The sequence below is a fragment of the Lachnellula hyalina genome (assembly GCF_007821495.1).
Source record: "Lachnellula hyalina strain CBS 185.66 chromosome Unknown contig00009, whole genome shotgun sequence".
Taxonomy (NCBI): domain Eukaryota; kingdom Fungi; phylum Ascomycota; class Leotiomycetes; order Helotiales; family Lachnaceae; genus Lachnellula; species Lachnellula hyalina.
Genome location: NW_022157123.1, coordinates 140687 through 159422, shown reverse-complemented (window position 1 = coordinate 159422; position 18736 = coordinate 140687). Strand labels below are relative to the sequence as shown.

The following is an 18736-nucleotide window of genomic DNA, read 5'->3' as shown; positions in this document are numbered from 1 at the left end:
GTGACTATGTACTAGCGGTGGATACACTGCACTAGTGTAACATTAAGAGCGGGGTGATACTCGTAAGGGATATACGTGACAGGATGAATGGGTTTTGGGTATTGGATTTGGGTATTATATTATATTATAATCTATTGTATTGTATTGTATTGTATTGTACTTGATCATCTTTGTTCAGACAGATACAGATGAATGAGCTTGCATATAATCCAAGTAAGCAAATCCAAGCAACAACTAGCAAATACATACTCTGTATGTGTTCTTCTACTTACAGTGCAAAAGTAGACAGAAGCTTTCTCTATACAAGCCGCATGGCTTCGGATCAGCAACGCGGGCAAGCGTGCTTATTTTCCTTTCCTTTTTTGTTTTTTTCTTTGCGCGTTTTTTTTTCCCAGACAGGTATGGTCAACACGTAGAAGCTTTCACCACATCACCGATCTTAACAAAAACCCTATCCCTACTTCCCCACATAAGCGACATGTGCTCCCCGAAATACACCTTGTTGTCGAAGCGCCTCGTCTTGGCCAGCGTCACGAACGGCTCCTCGCTCTTCGCGCCCGTCTCTTGGTTTACGCAGACCATTGAGCAGCGTTGGCATTTGCCCAGCATTTGGAAGAGCGCTGGCGTTGCCGAGTCGCCGATTTCGAGGTGCGTCCAGGAGTCTTCTAGGTAGGCGGGCGTGGGTGTGAGGGAGGAGGCGATGACGATGTTTGAGCGGAAGACGGAGTAGTGGATTGGAGGTTTTCCTCGTGCGAGTAGTTCTGAGTTGAGGGCATCGAGGGAGGGGCGTGTGGTGCATAGGATGGGACTTTCGTTGGAGAAGAGCAGGGATTGAGATGTGGAGGACGTTGGGCTTTGTGGAGGCGTGGGGAAGGGAGTCTGGACTGTAGCTGGAGCTATGCTTTCCTCCATTGGTCGCTTGCGCGGGACTTGAGTCTTCTGGAGATGAGGCTTTGAATGGCGCGTACTGGGTCCTGCAGCAGAAGCTGGGAAGCGTGCTAGGTTGCAAGGTACGCCGAGCGCCGAGGTGAAGAAGTCGCTGATTTGTGGCGAGTTGTAAGGCGTTATGTTCGCGGCTGTGCCGCTGGAATTCGATGGCGGGGTCTTGAAATCTGCAGAGCGGAAATCTAAAGGGACGGAAACTTGCTCGGGGGCTTCTTCACTCTTCTCCCCCTTCACTCTGACTCGCAACATGCCTTGCTTTAGGTCAATCTCGGGTTTTAGGAGTGCCATCCTGGGATACCGCTTCTGGCTTAATATTCTACCTGTTCCGGAGTGCACCAAACACCATTCTCTATCAAATGATAATCCTTCTTTCTTGATCTCCCATGGAGTATTCGCGGGGACTGGCCAGCCAGAACAACTCTTGATGGGATATACCGTGAGGCTTTCGACAAAGAGCGAAGGCGTCTCTACTTTCTCGGAGTCTAAATCGTCGACTTGTTGGCTTTCTTCCTCGACGAAAAATTGACTCACGAAGTCTATGAATGTCGTAACGTCCGTCATATTGCTCATTGCGCCGAGACTGACACGTATGATGCCTGTTGGCTTTCCTCCAACGCCTAAACTATTAATACCGCAGCGCTGACCAAGAGCAAGGTTTTCTCGCATCTCGGAAGGTGAGATATCTAGGTAATGAGCTATTCCGCCAGAATTGCAAACACCTCCAATTCGTAAGTGTATGTTTCTGATGGAAGCAATTTTTTCAATTTCCGAGTTATCAACCCATTGTCCATTGCTATCTTTGATGTTTAAAGCAACTGTAGGACCCTGTTCTTTGCCGCCATAAGATGATGGTGAGTCTGTATATATTATGCAGACTGGTTGGCCGTTGAAGTGCTTCAAAGTGGATAGACCTTGGTACAGGTTCCGTGCCAGCGTGGAAGTGTGCTTTGATATTTGATCCATAGATCCGTACAGACGTGTATGCACATCAAACGCGCTATTTAGAGCGAGAATATTGTGTATGGGCAGAGTTCCATCCTCCAATTGCTGATGGATAGTTTCCTTTTTTGGAATATAACATTGCTCTTTGAGACAAGTGACCAGGTCTACAGTACCACCACCAAAGTATTTCCGTTGGCTTAACATGTGACCAGCAGGCTTCCGCACAATAAGTGCACCCAAATCTGGAAAGCCGAAGATTTTATAGAAGCTCATCGAAAGGAAATCAGGAGCTTCGTCGAGGTTGCTCAGATCTAGTTTAGCTGACGAAACGAATGCCGCAACGTCGAGTAATGTATATGTGTTGCTTTTAGTCTTTCGAACTTGACCTGGCCACGTCAGTGGTAGTCGACGTCCGTTCATGTTTGATTGTGCCGGGTAGGCAAATAATGTTGGCATTTCGCCACTCTCCTCACGAGCTTCATCGCCAGATTCGATCCAATGCTCGACCGCCTCATCTGACGTAAAACAATGACCCCGTGAAGCACTTTCTCGAACACCTATAAGACTCGTATGCGCGTCTCGGTGATATAGGTAAGAAAAGCCCTTGTCCCTGGATCTGAACCCCTCGGTCACGATTTTGATTGCAGCGGTTGCATTTGCAGTAAATACCACATCGAACTCTTCTGGGTCGGCTTTGACGAATTGCAAGACCCGGAGACGGACATTGTCAATATTTTTGGTGGATAGAATGGATGATGCGGAACCAGAGTGAGGGTTGCCATACAGTCCATCTATCATAGACGTGGCAAAACTCTCAACAAGCGACTTGGCGTATAGAGTTGTTCCAGAATGATCCAGATATGTCGCTTCTGTAATTGATTTTAGCACTATTAGAATAAGTAATTGCAAAGGTGATAGACCTTTGAGCATGGGATACTCTCGTTGCCGGATGGTGTCAATGTCCTCATTGTAGAAGCTGTCTGTAGGAGACATTTCGAGTTGTGTGAAGCAATCCAATGCAATCCAGGCTCGATGGCCAGCCAGGAGTGGAGGGCACAGTCAGCTTCTATTTATTCCACTATCGGCATTGGGGGCGGGCAGTAGTGGAAATGCAAGTAATCCGGGAGTTGTGTCACCGCTGTCTGTCATGGAAAGTGGAGGCGTGGAGTTGTGGAGTTACAGATTATATCAAAGAGGAGTGAAATACAATCAATGTTTTCCTGTCTTTCCGTAGACGGCCGTAGCGTGAACTGTTTGTTTCGTGTTCGTGGGTGGGTGAGTGGGTGAGAGCTCTAGCGTACAGGACGCCGAAAATCATCCAAACATTGCTACAGATTAGCGGCTCAAACGCTATATTTAAGTTCTTATCGACGAACACGTCGGAGGGCTCCGAAGACCGACCAACCAGTCTTGAAACTTTAGCAATACCTACCTGCATTAGGTAAGAACCTACCTACGGAGTAGATAAATGAATCTCAGGGGCTAAGCTAGACTCAATCGAACATTCCGATCTGGAAGGCACATTCTTATTACAAAGTCTCATCACATTCATGGTTTGAATTATCTAGGTAGCTGTTGGTATCACAAGTATCATATTAAGCAATGCTAGCCACTCTCACTATCCAGTAGCTACGAAGACTTAATCTATGTGTTGCATTCGTGTTGTCTAAGTCTATAAGTCTAAGTGTAGATGATGAGGCGAAAAGGTTATGCCTCTGCGTCGCTTACTCGTACTCGTAGTCATCGGACATAGAGTAACGTGACCAAATCCCGACCGTAGCTATGATAGATGCATTGTCAAACCCTCTCTCATTTAATTCACTTCAGCTGTAATTTTTTTTTTTAGCTGGCTATGATATATGCTTTTTCAAAACCTCTTCTGCAGATGCCGGCATCAAAGCGCCCTCTGGTGCGGTATTCTTGCTTTTGAAATCATCACACATCTGCTCCATGGTCACCCATTCCACCCCTTCATGCTTGTTAATATGCTCAATGATTCTATACGCCGTCAGTTTGAGATCTTTGTGTTTGGGAAAGGATTAAGAGAGACTTACCGCTCGTGCATCAACAAAACATGCGGGCGTCCAGATACGTCGGGATGAATAGTCATTGGGAATATAAATTCGTCGTACTCCCTATAGAAGTAATCGAAATGGTCCTGGATTTCCAAGGTATTTAGCATTTGTTCGATATGGGAACTGAGAGACTTCTCCTACCTTCCAGATATCCTCCACATCCCTAGGATTCACCCAACCATGGGAATTCGCTGAGTTCTTGATGAACCTTTTTATGTTAACATTTTAAAGATTTTATTTGTCGGACACGTGACCGCCCCCCCCTTACCAGGCTTTACCCCCTCCCTCTCCACTCCCCGCCCGACTCCCAGGCTCGCTCCGAAGAGTAGAAAGAAACTTGGACTTACATCATTGGAGGTAAATCGTCTATGTACCAGCTTCCAGGAATCTCAACTAACCCCGTAGTCTTGCCCTTTATCAGCGGCTTCATCCATTCCTCGGCCTTTTTCGTATAGTCGATCTTGGTCCACGAATCACCCGTCCTCAAAAAGTACGCCTGGCAATCCTCGTGGCTCATCGAGTGATCATACTCAATGCCATAGCTGAGCAAAAGTTCGGTTCCAGCTTCGCTAGTCTCCCACCAAGGGGCCACGCTTCCTCGAGGAGGCTTGCCGCAAAAGTCTGTGAGCATCTTGAAGGTTTTGGCGAGCACGTCTTTTTGTTGCTCAAAGGTCATATCGGACGGATTCTCGTGCGAATAGCCATGAAGTCCAATCTCATGACCAGCGTCGCGCACCATAGCACATTCTTCTGGGAAGGTCTCCAGAGAATGCCCTGGGATGAACCAGCTGGCTTTGATGTTGTACTTCTCGAAAAGCTTCAATAGACGCCGTGTCCCAATGGTTCCAGCCCAAAGACCTATGAGCGTAGGATGTTAGAATAATACTACAAAATTCAATCTCCACTGCTCACCTCGTGATATGTCACTGGTCGAGTCCTCGCCGCCGTAAGATCCCAGCCAGCCGGCCACAGCATCGATATCGACACCATAGGTACAGAGAACGCGTTTCTTTCCCATCTTGAATTCTGGATTTGATTTTGGTTTCAGGGTACGTATGAAAGCGAATGAGAGCGGAAACGTGTTACGGGGTATAAAATGTTGATAGGTTAGTCCCTTATCTTTCCGTCGCTTCACCCCTCCTTTGATAAGTGGGGAGACACAACTGGACCCTCAACACCAGAAGTGGGGTGGTAACCACGAACCATGGACCCAGATACCCGTGTTAATAAGCTGTGGAGCAATTGTTGGGGCTTTCCTCTTCGACCGAAGTCATGCCTCAGAATATGTTCATTTGTCCTCTTACTTCGAGATCACTCCCTCCCAGACACTTTAATCACTTTAACCTCAGCTTTCTTTCACCTTTCCCACCTTTAAACAGCACCCGTGGATTCCAGCTAGTAAAATCATGAGCAGAGTAAGTCATTATCCCAAGCAATCAACAAACAATAATTAACAGCCTCAAAGTTCTCCCTAAAAGGCCGAACAGCCCTCGTGACCGGAGGTGCTCGAGGCTGCGGTCTCGCTTTCGCCCAAGGACTTGCGGAAGCCGGAGCCGACGTAGCCATCTTTGATGTAATCGCACCAGTCGAGGCATTCTTCGCCATCGAGAAAGACTACGGAGTGAAAACCGGCCATTACATCGTGGACGTGTCCAGCATCACGAGTCTCGAGGAGGGATTCGCAGCCTTCAAGGCCGATTTCGGCGGCAAACTGGACATTTGCGTCCCGTGTGCTGGCATCAACCGGAATGTGTCGTTCTTGGATACCACTTTTGAGGAGTTCCAGAAGCTGTTGGGTGTTAATGTCACGGGCGTCTATCATACGGCCCAGCTGGCTGCTAAGCAGATGATTGGGAATGGGACCAAGAAGGGGAGCATTGTGTTGGTGGCTAGTATTGCGAGTTATATGGCGATTCGGAGTCAAATGAGCAGTGCATACTGCGGCACCAAAGGAGCAGTGAGGGCCATGGTACCAGCGATCGCTGCGGAGTTGAACCAATACGTAAGTTACTGTTGAAATTGTGGTTGAGAATAGCCTAAGTGAAGCACGCGAGCTAAATAGAGATGACTAGGGAATCCGTGTGAACTCAATATCCCCTGGGTATGTACGGACTGAGATGACAGCGCCTTTCCCGCATCTGTTGGAGAGCTGGAAGGACGAGATTATGAATGGACGGGTTGCTGAGCCGGAAGATATTCGAGGTGGATGTGTGTTTTTAGCAAGTGATGCAAGTTCTTATATGACGGGACAAGATTTATGTGTCGATGGAGGAGTAACAAAGTGGTAGTTGGGAGCAGTAAAATAATCTATTCTAATTTCTGATGTCTATGCTGCAAATTAAACTGCTACAGTAACTTCTACGCTTGAACTCTCAACAAACCAGCCAGAGAGAACTACTATAGTCGCAAACAAATACGACCAAAGACTCTCTAAAGCACCAGAAACAACGTCTCAATCATGCCGAGATACAAGTGTTTCATCTTCCCATCACCTTCTCGATGACCTTGGCAGCTCCCAGGACCCTTTCCTCCTCAAATCTTCTCCCCACAATCTGAAGGCCTACAGAATGCCCATCCATAGTCACAGGGTCATACAAATTCCAATTCCAGGCATCTGGCTCACTCCTCGGCTCATATAGAGTCGAAGGAACGGGATCTTTCTCCGCTGAAACCGTGCTGACAGGAAAAGCAAGCGCTGTATAGTCCAGCACGTTCCAGATCTTCGTATATCCAACCCAACTAAAAGTCCTTTGTCAGTATTGGTCCCTTTTTATTATGTGATAGATTTGAGGATTTACCGGCATGTTCGATGGGGCACAGCTGAATGAGGCATCGTGGGGGTTAACAGAATATCCACAACCTGTCCAGAAATAGGGCCTTTGACCGAATTCCACTTATCCAGATATGCCTTTTGGGCCGTAATCTTCTCCTTGTTCAACTGCCAGTATTCGTACACTGATATCGGTTTTCCTCTATTTATCAGGCCTTCAACGTGGGGTAAAAATGGCTCTCCAGCAGCTTCAACAGCGCGGCGAATATCTTCACCTCCATCAGCTGTGTAGAATCGGTCCTGTTATAATGGATTCAGTATACTATAAACATTGGGTAGAAAAAGTCGTCATACCATGATATCTATACACTCTTTGTGCAGTGACGGTTCCCAAGTGACAAGTTCGTGGCCCGCTTCCTCCAGTTTCGCAGCAAGCTCTTTCAAAGCTCGCTCGATAGGAGGATGGACTTTAACCACGCCATCATCAAGCAGGATACCAATGACAAGCGGTCTACTTTGAATTTCCTCGTACATCGAATCACGCCACGGTATAGGCACGACTTTTGGATCAAGAAACCATGGCTGTCCATTGATAACAGCTTTGGTAATTGTGGTCATCGAAGACAGACTTCTAGTCATGGGTCCAATGGCTGATGGGATATGCTCTTGGCCTTCCGTGGAAACAGGTACTCCCTGATATGGCATACGAGCACTCTTAAACGCAAATCAGCAGGCAGATGACACTGCGGAGCAAACAAGATATACTTACACTAGGTTTCAATCCGTATAACCCGTTAATAGAACTTGGTATTCTGATCGAGCCTCCGATATCAGTACCCCAGCCTACAATAGAACCACGTAATGCCAAAAGTGCACCTTCTCCTCCTGTAGATCCACCGGGAGTAAATGCCGGATTGAGTGGATGAGTTGTGAGGCCCCATAACGGATTCTCCGTCTCGCACCACTTTAATACACGTAAGCATATTCCGTACCATTGGAAAAAAAGAGCTCGGTCTTGTGGCACACTTACCATTATACTCTGCGGCAGATTCGTTTTCGCAATAACTATCGCTCCTAAACCTTGCAGAACTTTGAGCACCGCTGCATCATCCGTAGCTGGCTTCCCAGCCATTCCGACATAGCCTATGGTTGTGTCTACCCCTTTGACGTTAAACTGATCTTTGAAAGTGATGGGGATCCCATGAAGCGGACCTATCGTCTTGCCATTAAGTTCGTAGTACTTGTCTAAACTGCGAGCTCTTTGAATCGCGGCCTCGAATACTATCTCGGTCAGACAGTTTGTCTGTGCTGAGTTAGTGTTCAATTATGCTGCATAGCGTGGGTGCATATATAGTATAGTAGGTCTACACTCACGGCTTTGTGGGCAGCGGAAGCTCTATATATATTCAATCAGGGTCAGCAATTGATTATGCAATGGATGGAAAGTGAAATGAATGCGTTAACCTTTTTATATATGCTAGTATAATATCTTCAGCAGAAACCTTTCGATCACTTATGAGCTTTGCAAGTTCGTCCACGTCGCTGAGGTCGGTGATAGGGTCGGTAGGCGCGATCTCCAGCTCAAGGTATGGCTCTACAGCGGCGAGCCGTGCAGCGCGTTTGAGATTCACAACATCTTTCCAAGACGATGATTGCTTTTGCTCTTTCAGTTCCGCCATCTTGCACTAGATGATAACTTAAACTCAAGGACTTGGAGGGTTTGTGTAGATTTATATAGATCCAATGCTGTGGGAAATTGGAGAAGGGTGGGATGGAGCAGTTCGCTTGACTTCCAGCGCGCTAATTAATCTTCGGGCTTGTTTGGGCGCTGTGATCTAGAGTTTCAGTGGTACGAGCGCTGGAGTTTTAACGATGATGCGCTAGAAACAGCTGCTGCAGGGTAGATTTCAGGGGCGCAACATTCTGCTAACAGAGATTGACACATAATGACAGGCATCTTATTTACTTTAGACACAACAATAGATTCATGATATCCTTATTGCACTAGTCGATATTCTTATCCTTATAACGACTCTCTAGCCTCTCAAGAAACCTCCATAGTAAGCGTCCAGCCACTGGCAAGCCAACCCTCCCTGGCTATTTTCCCATCTCCCTATCGAGCCGACATAGCCATCGGGCCTAACATTAACAATTGCCACCTGCCCTTCCTCCACGCTTCCCAACCATTTCTCACTACATGTCTGCTTCTCCCCAGCAACGTCACCATCAAGATAAAACGTCCAGCGGCTGGCTTGCAACATAGCCGGCAGATGTGCGATCTCTAGCGCATCCTTCTTCATCGTTGTTACTAGAGCTGGGGTGAAAATTTTACTCATCGCAGTATACCTTTGAGGCTGTTCAAACTCCTCTGATTCCGGAGCTGGGGTATTAAGAACACCATACGAGGTTCCAGCTGTAGCTGTAGCCCTGCCCAAAACCGAATTTACCGAAGAGATATGAGAGGAAACGGAAGACAGAAAGTCGGCTGAAGAATGCGGGTTTGCAGTGAAGAAAAATACTCGGAATTGCCCAAGCATTGGGATATCGAGCTGAAGGTCGACGGGGTTGGCATCGACATACCGCGTGACTTTCGCGGGGAGTAAGAGGGCGCCCGCTCGAAGACAGCCTCCGGGATTTGCTGACTCGATATTCAGAACATTCGGAGAGTAGGTAGCCCCTAGCCCAGAGATGAAAGCGATGTTTGCAGCAAAGTTGGCTGCTAAAGCTTTAGGGTCACCGTCGGCAAAGGCATTTGCATGCTCAAAGTCGAAATTAATGAGATCTTGAGCAATCTTCCGTCGTTCGGGGCTGTAGGTGGACAGGAGCGATGGGAGTGCTAAGCCTCGGACTGCGAGGTTGAGTTTCCAGGACAGGTTGAAGGCGTCGTGCATGCTGACGTTCATGCCTTGTGCAGCTTTCGGCGAGTGGGTGTGGGCAGCCTAAAATACGGGTCAGCGCTCCTCCAGAAGAGAGGTTGATAAGTGGACGTACGTCTCCGGTGATGAACACGTTTTCCATCTCGTTAGTAAATTTATTGGAGACCCTCTGGCCGACTTTATATACACTGAACCATTCTGTGAGGCATTAGTAAAGTATTTTCGATATATTCTGAGTGGCAGCTTTGAGACTTACCGACACTTGTCCAGGTCAATGTAAAAGGGGCTATGATTTCTTGTGCTCGCTTCATTACAAACTCTTGGCTTGACGCTTCTGACGAAAGAACATCATGCATTCCAGGGTTGAGTTCAATGTACAATCTGACCATGTTTCTCTCTCTTGGAATGCATAGAATTGTTCCTTTTTCGTCGGAATGAATTACAACTTTGCTCCAGAGATCAGGAAAGTTGGTCTCAACGACACCTATCATATGTCAGAATGTATACTCGCGGGAACGTGGTACAGGAAATTACCATCAAGCACACCCCAAGGGGCTCTGCTACTATCTCCTATCATCTCAGCGCCGGGAATGCTGTTTCTGACATTCGATCTAGCTCCATCACAACCAACCAGGTATTTTGCCTTTAAAACCTTCTCTGAGTTTTGACTGTTGTCATTGCAGACAATCTCAAGCGGAGCTTTCAAGTCTTGAGTATCGGAATATCGAAGAAAAGGGCTGCTCCTCGTGACCTCTATTCCTCTTTCTCTCAAATCTCCTATGAACAGATCCTCAATCATGCCCTGGTGAACCAGCAAAATAAACGGCTCCTTGACATCAACCTCTGGTGGATAATGGACTTCCCTTCGAGTCCGATGCAAAGGCTCTGCTGGGGTAGAATTCTATGGTGAGAGGTTCAGCTTGTAATAAATATGAAAACCAAGTTATAAGCTAGGTATGGCTTACCCAAAAACATATATCGTAGATCTTGACGCCCTTTTGTAAAAGCGAATCAGCCAAACGTAATTGTTTCAACGTCTCAATAGTCTTGGGCTGAAGTCCATCGGCCCTCCCAGTAGAGGTCTTATCAGCCCGGTCATCAACTATAATCGGTTTGATGCCGTATCGTGCCAGGTTTGAGCTATCATTCCAGAATTCAGTCACATGCGCACCTGATTTAATTTCAGAACTCTCAACCAGAGAGTACTTACGCTAGCATAAGACCAGCAGGACCCGCGCCTGCAATCACGACGTTTTCCACCGCGTCGCCATCCAACACGCCAGCTCCATTGGAATGGTCGAGCCCGAAACCTTCGTTATTTGCACCTGGAGACATTGTTGGGGATACCTGGGTTCTGGTTCGCTTCATCACAGTACCGTTTAAAGACGCTGAATTTTTAGTTTCTTATGGGTGGTGATCGAAGGAGCTGGGGCCTGGATTTGCGTGATCCGTGACCCGAAAGGGATAAGAAGATAAATCGACGTGCTTAAGGGTGACATCGATCGCATCGCACCGGGTTAACGAGTAATAAGGCCCACTGCATTACGCTGTAGAATATACATTAGTGGATAGTGGCGTGGTGAAAGCTGATGGGCTGTTGGAAGTGGACACCACGGAGGCAGAAGATACCTAGGGTGGGGGAAGACACTTGGCTGGAACTTGGCGAAACCAGATTGCCCCTCCTCCACTTTTGCAGATCGGGTCAGTCGGGCTAGGCATGCATCCCGCATCCCTAGGTGCAGCAGTCTAGCAGCAGGGTCATTGGCGCCCGATAAAGCTAAAACTTTACGAGTAATTCACTAGATCCCACTCATGGGACTTTTCCTTAACTAGCCGAGGTATAGAGAGAAAGTATGAGTGAGCTATGGATTGACTGAAGGATATTACTTGTGATGGTCGGCTTAGCTTACTGTACGAGTAGCGAGGTCTCGCTAAACCTTCATCAAGAATCAAATTTAAAGGGGCACCAGGGGGAAGGAGGGAGTGTGAATGCATACCTACTTTGCAGAAAATAATACAATTTTGGTTCATCAAGGTCAATTCGTTCAATTCATACTATTTAAATATATCGGTCAAACAAACTATGCCACTGCAACTAAAAAGTTCTGTTCCCCTTTTTGTTCCACAGTCCCAAGCTTCAAAATATCATCCCCAACGGCTAGACGTAGTCTCTCTGCCGTTGCGGGACTATCCAGAGTCAAGTATTCCGTAACACCATTATCTTTCCTAGCGCTCCTCAAAGCTTCCCTCAAAGCAAATAAAACACTGGCCCCCAAAAACAGTGGGGGTTCTCCTGTTCCTTTGCTGCTTTGAATGCTCCTCAAATGCTTCCAGCCCCCTTCCACATCTTGTAAGAACGATACATTGAACTCCTGGGGTATATCAGAAAACCCCGGTATTTTGTATGTGCCAGGTCCACGAGTGAACAATTCGCCTTTCCGAGTCCACAGCGATTCTTCCATGGTGAACAGTCCCTGGCCTTGGATAAACGCCCCCTCGATCTGGCCGTAGTCGATAGCTGGGTTGATCGAACGACCGACATCCATTTTGATATCGGTGCGGAGAACCGTATGGTCGCCTGTAAGAAGATCTACCTCTACTTCAGATGCGCCCACACCCTGCGTAAAATAGTAGTACATCGGCTTTACGGTTTCCTGGTCATAATTTCCCCATTCATAGCCAATCTTGGGCATTTTCCAGAAGCCGTTAGCAGCGAGATTGACTCTGTCAAAATACGCTGCGTGAGCAATAGTTTTCATGCTGGCTTCGGGACCAAACTTCGCCCAGTATGGCGCGAGACGCTGATTCAGCTGGTCACAGGCGTCTTTGACGGCCATACCGTTCAAATCGCTTCCGGATGATGCAGCCGTCGGAGATGCATTAGCAGTGTGGTATGAGGCTGTTTCTTGAGTATAAATTGCATCGATAGGGACATGGAGCTCTTGAGCTGCAACTTGGCACATCTTTGTGTATAGACCTATTGCAAAGTGTTAGTGCGTGTTTTGCATTTTTGAACTATCAAAGCTCACCCTGGCCCATCTCGGTACCGCCATGATGCAGCAGAATGCTTCCATCCGCGAATATCTTGACACTTGCAGCTCCTTGGTTCAAATGAAGCGCCGTGGCAAAACTGAGTCCAAACTTCACAGGAATCATTGCAATACCTCTCTTCTTCCATTTGCTTTTTTTATTGAAGGCCTCGATTGAGACTTTGCGTTCGTCGAAGTTACAGTCTTCCTTAAGATCTTTGAAAAGTTTTGGAATGTGCCAGTCGACGTCAATCTTCTGGAGGAACGGGGTTAACTCCCCCTGCTTGTATAGGTTCATAATCCTGAGGTCGTCCACGGAAATACCGAGACCTTCTGCCACTGCTGTCATATAGCATTCGGCGATGAACATAGCTTGAGGGCCCCCAAAGCCCCTGAAGGCTGTGTTGCTGTGAGTGTTGGTTTTGCAAACATGGCCGCGTATATGAACGTTGGGAATCTCGTAGCAGTTGTCCATATGGGTGCAGCAGCGATCCATGACAGCCCCACTCATATCATACGAAAACCCGGCGTTATTGTAGACGTCGGCATCAAGTGCTACCAATTTGCCATTGTTCATAACACCGACCTTCCATCGAGCTTGGAAAGGATGTCTCTGTCCTGATGTCATCATATCCTCGTCCCTGTTAAGCATGCATCGAACGGGTCGCTTGGTTTTCTTCGCGGCAATGGCGACTATCGAGGCAATTGGCACACCTCTTGACTCCTTCCCACCAAAAGCCCCGCCCATTCTCTTCACTTTCGCATTGATCCGATTGCTTGGGACTCCTGTGACATGGCTTACGAATTCTTGTGTTTCCATCGTATTTTGAGTAGACGACCAAACCTCCATGGATCCATCTTCAATGTGAGGGATTGCCAAGGCAGCGTTTGTTTCGAGGTAGAAATGCTCTTGGCCACCCATTCTTGTCGTACCTTCGAATATCCTATCGCACTTTTTGAAAGCATCATCGATCGGACCGTCAACAGCAACACCCTTCCTCAACATACGCCCGTGTTGAAAAAAACTGTTCGCTTCGATCGCTTCATCGATTGTAAGAATTGCTGGCAAGTCTTCGTATGTGATTCTTACAGCCCGTGCCGCAGCTTGGGCCTGGAGAGCTGTTTCTGCATAGACCATACCAATTGTCTGGCCATGAGAGGATACTTCACCATCTGCAAAGAATGGCTCATCTTTCCGAACCGAGCCCCACGTGTTCTTCTCACTTGGTAAGCTATGCTTGTCGACGTAGCCTACGGCAAGGCCTGGCCCGATTGCTGGCGTCCAGTCAATTTCGAATTTGGCATGAGCTCTTGAGGAGAGAATCTGAGTATTAGAGTGTCAGCAAGTAGTTTCCGTAAGGCAGAAAATCAGACTTACGAAAGCTCCGTAGAGTTCTTGATCTTGGTGGGGGATATCGTCTAGATATTCTGCTTCTCCCGTGTTTTGCTTTAACGCGGATAGATGCGGAACCTGTTTCCCCACTACTCTTTGCTCGTGTGGATTGATATTGTCTCTGGCGCCGAAGGAGATGCCTCGGTGAATCTCCTTGATCAAATCCTCGTCCACCTTCCCTAATCCAAGCTCTTTCACAACCTCATGCCAGAATCGGAAAAAGAAAGACAGAGCCAGTGTTTTTCGGTATGTAGCCATTCCACCAGGGACTCCAAAGTTCAAGTCGAAATCATCGCACAGCGATTTTAATCCTTTCTCCAGTGTCCTTGGATCATACCATTTTAAGCCTTGAAGCAATCGGATCGTTTTCTTTGCCTGTGTCGTCCACGGGGCCATTCCCCCATATGCAAGAGTGATGGAAGTCACTTTGCCGTCATCATCTAATCGAACTCGGAATGCTGCTGTGACAATGGCAATATCATCATCTTTCCTTTTAGCTTGCTTGTATGCCTTTACAACTTCAAGGGCATCTTGTGCTGGTATGGGGATGCGGATCTTAGTTATTATAGCGTCCACAGGGAGACTTGTCTTCCTATATGCAGTGAAAAAAGACTCGATTGGTAGAGGGATCTCTCCACCAGAAATACTGCGTGCCATAATCGTAGCGCCTGCAGCAAGCAGCACAGGGTTCATGTCTGATATTGGGGATGCTGTGGCCAAGTTGCCGGCAAGCGATCCAGCATTCCGAATCTGTCGGCCGGCGAAGTATCGAAGTTGTTTCCGGCATGCCTCGAGAACCAGTCCTCTCCTTCCTAACTTCGTTGATAGTGATTTGCAGGCATATTCCAAGTTGGTCAGCGAAGTGTTGGCTCCCACCACAAGCTCATCCATAGATGCGAGCTCTTTTTCGGATTCTGGGATTGGCATTTTTGAAAGCTCTGCGATATCTGAAACGTAGACGGAGACCGAGAAGTGCGAGTTCTTGAACCTAACTTCAATTTGAACTTCACTAGCACCACCTACAAGCTTGACAGTTGGATCCAAATCCTTGATTGCAAGAACCTGGTCCACCGTGGTTGGGCTGAGCCATATTTTCTTCGAGTTTCCGTAGCATATGGGACTTCTTTCGAATTTCCACAGCGCTGGTGGGAATATTAGTTCGGTGGAAGGAACGTACGGAATGAAATTTATCTTCAATGTCCCTTCTTCACGAGTAGGTGGAGGCGTATCAAGCATCGTAGTTGTCTTGGTCCCTTCTCCTTCTTCATTTTTGGGTGGGTTTCTCGCTCTTAATTTTATGGGCTTTCCGTACTCTGCTCCAGTGATTTCTGTTTCCGCCTCGATACTCTGGCTGCTCAGAGAAGACTCATCATCAGAATTAGAGCCTGCAGAGTCTGCAGAGGTTTCTTGAGAAGAGTCTCCGCTTGTGCAGATAGATTTCGCACCCGGGCCATCTTTGCAGCACCCCCCTGGTCGCCCACAAGAAACCGCAGACTTCTGTAAGAGATCTTTGGGGATGGCCTCAGATCGGTATTGAGTATCCAATCCACCCACATCAGTATCTACGCCGGTTTTCTTTTGAATAGAAGGTTCTAGCAGCTTTCCTTTCAGGTCTTCCAGTACAAAAGTCTTAGCTGCCTGCAGAATTGGCTTGTAGCCTGTGCACCGGCAAAGGTTTCCATCCAAGTGACCTTCTAGTTCAACATCGCTTGCTGAAAGATTGAACACATCGGAAACTGGGTTATAAGAATTCCTGATCAGGGCATATAGGCTCATGACGATACCGGGAGTGCAAAAGCCACATCTACAATGCTCCTTTATTAGAAAGTGGCTCAGTAAACCGTTTAAAAAACCAAATGGGGGAAAAGTATTGTAAATGTGGAAAAGAAGCTTACTGTGACCCGTGTAGCTTGGCAATTCTTTCTTGCAGCGGGTGAGGGTTGTCTACGTTGCCTAGACCCTCGATGGTGATTAGGTGTTTTCCAACAACTGGAGCTGTATCAATTCAAGACCCTTAAGACGGTGTATAAACTTGCATACCTCCCACCAATGGAAATAAGCACGCATTAACAGCAATATGATTTATTCGTTTCTCGTTCCCATGGTGAGCAGTCTGCAGAACCACAGTGCATGCTCCACAACCCCCCTCGCCACAACCTAGCTTTGTGCCTTTGAATCCATGTTGGGATCGGATGAAGTCTAAAAGCGTCCATTCTGGGTTTGGGTTTGGCAGTTCAACTTTGGTGCCATTCATATAAAAGTGAAGTGTCGACTCGGTGAACTCGGACTCGATCAAGGATTTGAGCTTCTCGAATGCGGGAGGGACTGCAGGCCGTTGAACGGCGAAAGGTAAGGCCATGGTTACAGAGTTCTGAGGGGAACGGAGAATCAGACTTTGGCCAGCGTGACTTGTATCAGACAGAGGTCGATCTGATCAGATCAGATCAGATGCCAAGTAAAAGACAGAGATCATCAACGTAGATGGAGCGCTTGCACAGTCGTTTCAGTCGTTTGTTGAGAACTTGCCACTGCACGGGTCGGTGCCTTGATGCTACCTACCGGTAAATAGGTACCTACTGTAGGTAGGTAGGTATGTGTTTAGAAGCTGACACACATAGATCGATTCATGTACCTCGTCGAATGCGCTATACTCAATACGGATTAGATGATAGTACTCGGCTTCGATAGTGGAGTGGCCAAGAGGGGTAGTATTCAGGGGCGCACTACGCTTATCGCACGATCCCCCACCCTCGGCGCGAGATGGAACGTCCTCCTCAACCAGCTTCCCCCCACTACTCGGTATTGTCTCATTTTAAGCACAGCACAAGGATGAACCTTTTTCTTGCCGGAAGCTACCGTACCTAGGTACTCGTACCTAATGAAAATGCAAACTTCAATGCGCGTTGGCGTGGTGGGGCAAAGTTGACCTCCACCTACCTCCGCGTCCTCCTCAATTCTACTTTGCTTCGTTACTTACATTTCTCTTCCTTTGTAAATTCACTCCAAGTACAATACCTCTTACACCCTGTCCTTCCACCCATCCTCACTTCCCACTATGCCTTCCAAAACCTCGCCATCAGGCTTCAAGGAGCTGGCCGACACAGCGCTCTTCAAACCTCTCCAACTCGGAGCTCTTGGTTTGGCACACAGAGTGGTGATGGCGCCTTTGACTCGCATGAGGTCTCCTAAAGAGTCTGAGGGTGTTTATGCACCGGGTGATCTGAATGTGGAATACTACTCGCAAAGAGCTTCCAAGGGAGGACTTCTATTAACAGAAGCATGTCCCATTAGCCGTTTGGTGGGTAAACCCCTAAAATACCTGCTTATAAAAGATTGTTCCGGGCTGATAGTGGATTGCAGGCGTGTGGTTATCCTGGATGCCCAGGAATCTTTACCGCCGGTCAGATTGCGGGCTGGAAACGAGTCACTGATGCAGTCCACGCCAAGGGGGGATTCATCTACTGCCAGCTTTGGCATGTTGGGCGCGCCACAGTACCCTCCCTCATTGATGGCCATGACTCCGTAAGCTCTAGCAACATCCCCATTGGAGGAAATGCGTTAGACGGAAGTTCCTTTGCCGCTACGCCTCCTCATTCCTTGAGCGTTAGCGAGATTGGTGATGTGGTAAAGGAGTTTGCCGCTGCTGCAAAGAGAGCACTGGAGGCAGGATTTGACGGAGTTGAAATCCACGGGTATGTATAAATATTCCCAGCATGAACACAAAATTCTAACTTTGGACCAGTGCCAACGGTTACCTCCTCGACCAGTTCCTTCACGACAATGTCAATGTTCGCACGGATGCTTATGGAGGATCTGTTGAGAACAGGTCCCGCTTCCCGTTAGAGGTCATTAAGGCTGTCACAGAGGTTGTTGGCGCAGACAAGGTTGGAATTCGGTTGTCTCCTTTCAACTACTTCCAAGATACCAAAGACTCCGATCCCACCGGGCATTGGTCATACCTCTGCGAGCAAATAGCCGCGCTTCCCAAAGAGCAGAGACTATCGTATGTACACATGGTTGAACCGAGGTTCGATGAGGTGCTCGATGAACAAGCGAAGCTCGACGCGCTCGCGAGCACAACCAAGTCTGCGCAGAAGGTCAAGTCCCTTGCCCCATTCCAGCAAATCCTCAAGGCTGGGGGCGTCAAGTTCCTCGCAGCAGGGGCCTTCAACCGAGACAATGCGGCGCCAAAGGTTGATACCGATGCTGCTGATGCCGTTGTCTTTGGTCGGTGGTTCATTTCAAACCCAGATTTACCTAAAAGACTCGCCGAAGGTCTTCCCCTGAACGCTTACGACCGAAACAGCTTTTACGGTGCTGACCCTCCCCAGAAGGGATATGTCGATTACCCTGTCTATGTGGCCACTGCATGAAACACAACCTTTCTTATTTTGGGGGAAAAGAGGGCGAAGGTATACGGAGTATCAATCCTTTTGACAAGACAGCATCCAAATCTTTCTTAGATCAATAGACAAAACATGAAATTAAACTTGCTTGTAACACAGATCTGGTGACCACCATGTCCCCACAACCTGTCTCGGAGCGCATTTGTCTCTCGCGTGAGTTGAGGTGAAGTTATGTGTTCAATGAAGGTGGTATTCATAGTTTTGGCAAAAAGCAAATATTCAGAAATACCTTAGAATATTTTGAAACTATTGGCTTCCTTATCTGCATGGCCGGGATAATGCCTTCAAGTGCGACAGTAC

General features: G+C 47.7%; 7 protein-coding genes across 7 annotated transcripts; 2 read left to right on the top strand and 5 right to left on the bottom strand.

Annotated features, from left to right (window-relative positions):
• Positions 1-405: 405 nt before the first annotated feature.
• On the bottom strand, positions 406-2880 carry hxB (Molybdenum cofactor sulfurase; the record flags this gene model as incomplete). The annotated part of the gene is made up of 2 exons (XM_031145690.1): positions 406-2756; positions 2808-2880. The coding sequence occupies 2 exons, from the start codon at positions 2878-2880 to the stop codon at positions 406-408; spliced, it is 2424 nt and encodes an 807-aa protein (XP_031009051.1).
• An 857-nt stretch (positions 2881-3737) lies between these two features.
• Positions 3738-4980, bottom strand: pgdA_1 (Peptidoglycan deacetylase; the record flags this gene model as incomplete). Its single annotated transcript, XM_031145689.1, has 5 exons — positions 3738-3885; positions 3942-4045; positions 4104-4170; positions 4310-4820; positions 4875-4980. The coding sequence occupies 5 exons, from the start codon at positions 4978-4980 to the stop codon at positions 3738-3740; spliced, it is 936 nt and encodes a 311-aa protein (XP_031009052.1).
• Positions 4981-5368: 388 nt separating this feature from the next.
• Positions 5369-6250, top strand: lxr3_0 (L-xylulose reductase; the record flags this gene model as incomplete). Its single annotated transcript, XM_031145688.1, has 3 exons — positions 5369-5377; positions 5428-5964; positions 6035-6250. 3 exons carry the CDS (start codon positions 5369-5371, stop codon positions 6248-6250), a joined length of 762 nt encoding a protein of 253 aa, XP_031009055.1.
• Positions 6251-6439: 189 nt separating this feature from the next.
• amdS_5 (Acetamidase) lies at positions 6440-8411 on the bottom strand (the record flags this gene model as incomplete). Its single annotated transcript, XM_031145687.1, has 6 exons — positions 6440-6701; positions 6761-7032; positions 7087-7446; positions 7502-7696; positions 7763-8035; positions 8235-8411. 6 exons carry the CDS (start codon positions 8409-8411, stop codon positions 6440-6442), a joined length of 1539 nt encoding a protein of 512 aa, XP_031009056.1.
• A 357-nt stretch (positions 8412-8768) lies between these two features.
• On the bottom strand, positions 8769-10943 carry mobA (3-hydroxybenzoate 4-monooxygenase; the record flags this gene model as incomplete). Its single annotated transcript, XM_031145686.1, has 6 exons — positions 8769-9671; positions 9724-9806; positions 9865-10092; positions 10143-10509; positions 10574-10748; positions 10819-10943. The coding sequence occupies 6 exons, from the start codon at positions 10941-10943 to the stop codon at positions 8769-8771; spliced, it is 1881 nt and encodes a 626-aa protein (XP_031009053.1).
• Positions 10944-11689: 746 nt separating this feature from the next.
• Positions 11690-16389, bottom strand: AXOR (Xanthine dehydrogenase; the record flags this gene model as incomplete). The annotated part of the gene is made up of 5 exons (XM_031145685.1): positions 11690-12585; positions 12638-13961; positions 14016-15834; positions 15926-16025; positions 16071-16389. 5 exons carry the CDS (start codon positions 16387-16389, stop codon positions 11690-11692), a joined length of 4458 nt encoding a protein of 1485 aa, XP_031009054.1.
• A 696-nt stretch (positions 16390-17085) lies between these two features.
• On the top strand, positions 17086-18403 carry OPR1 (12-oxophytodienoate reductase; the record flags this gene model as incomplete). Its single annotated transcript, XM_031145684.1, has 3 exons — positions 17086-17328; positions 17391-17722; positions 17773-18403. 3 exons carry the CDS (start codon positions 17086-17088, stop codon positions 18401-18403), a joined length of 1206 nt encoding a protein of 401 aa, XP_031009059.1.
• Positions 18404-18736: the final 333 nt, after the last annotated feature.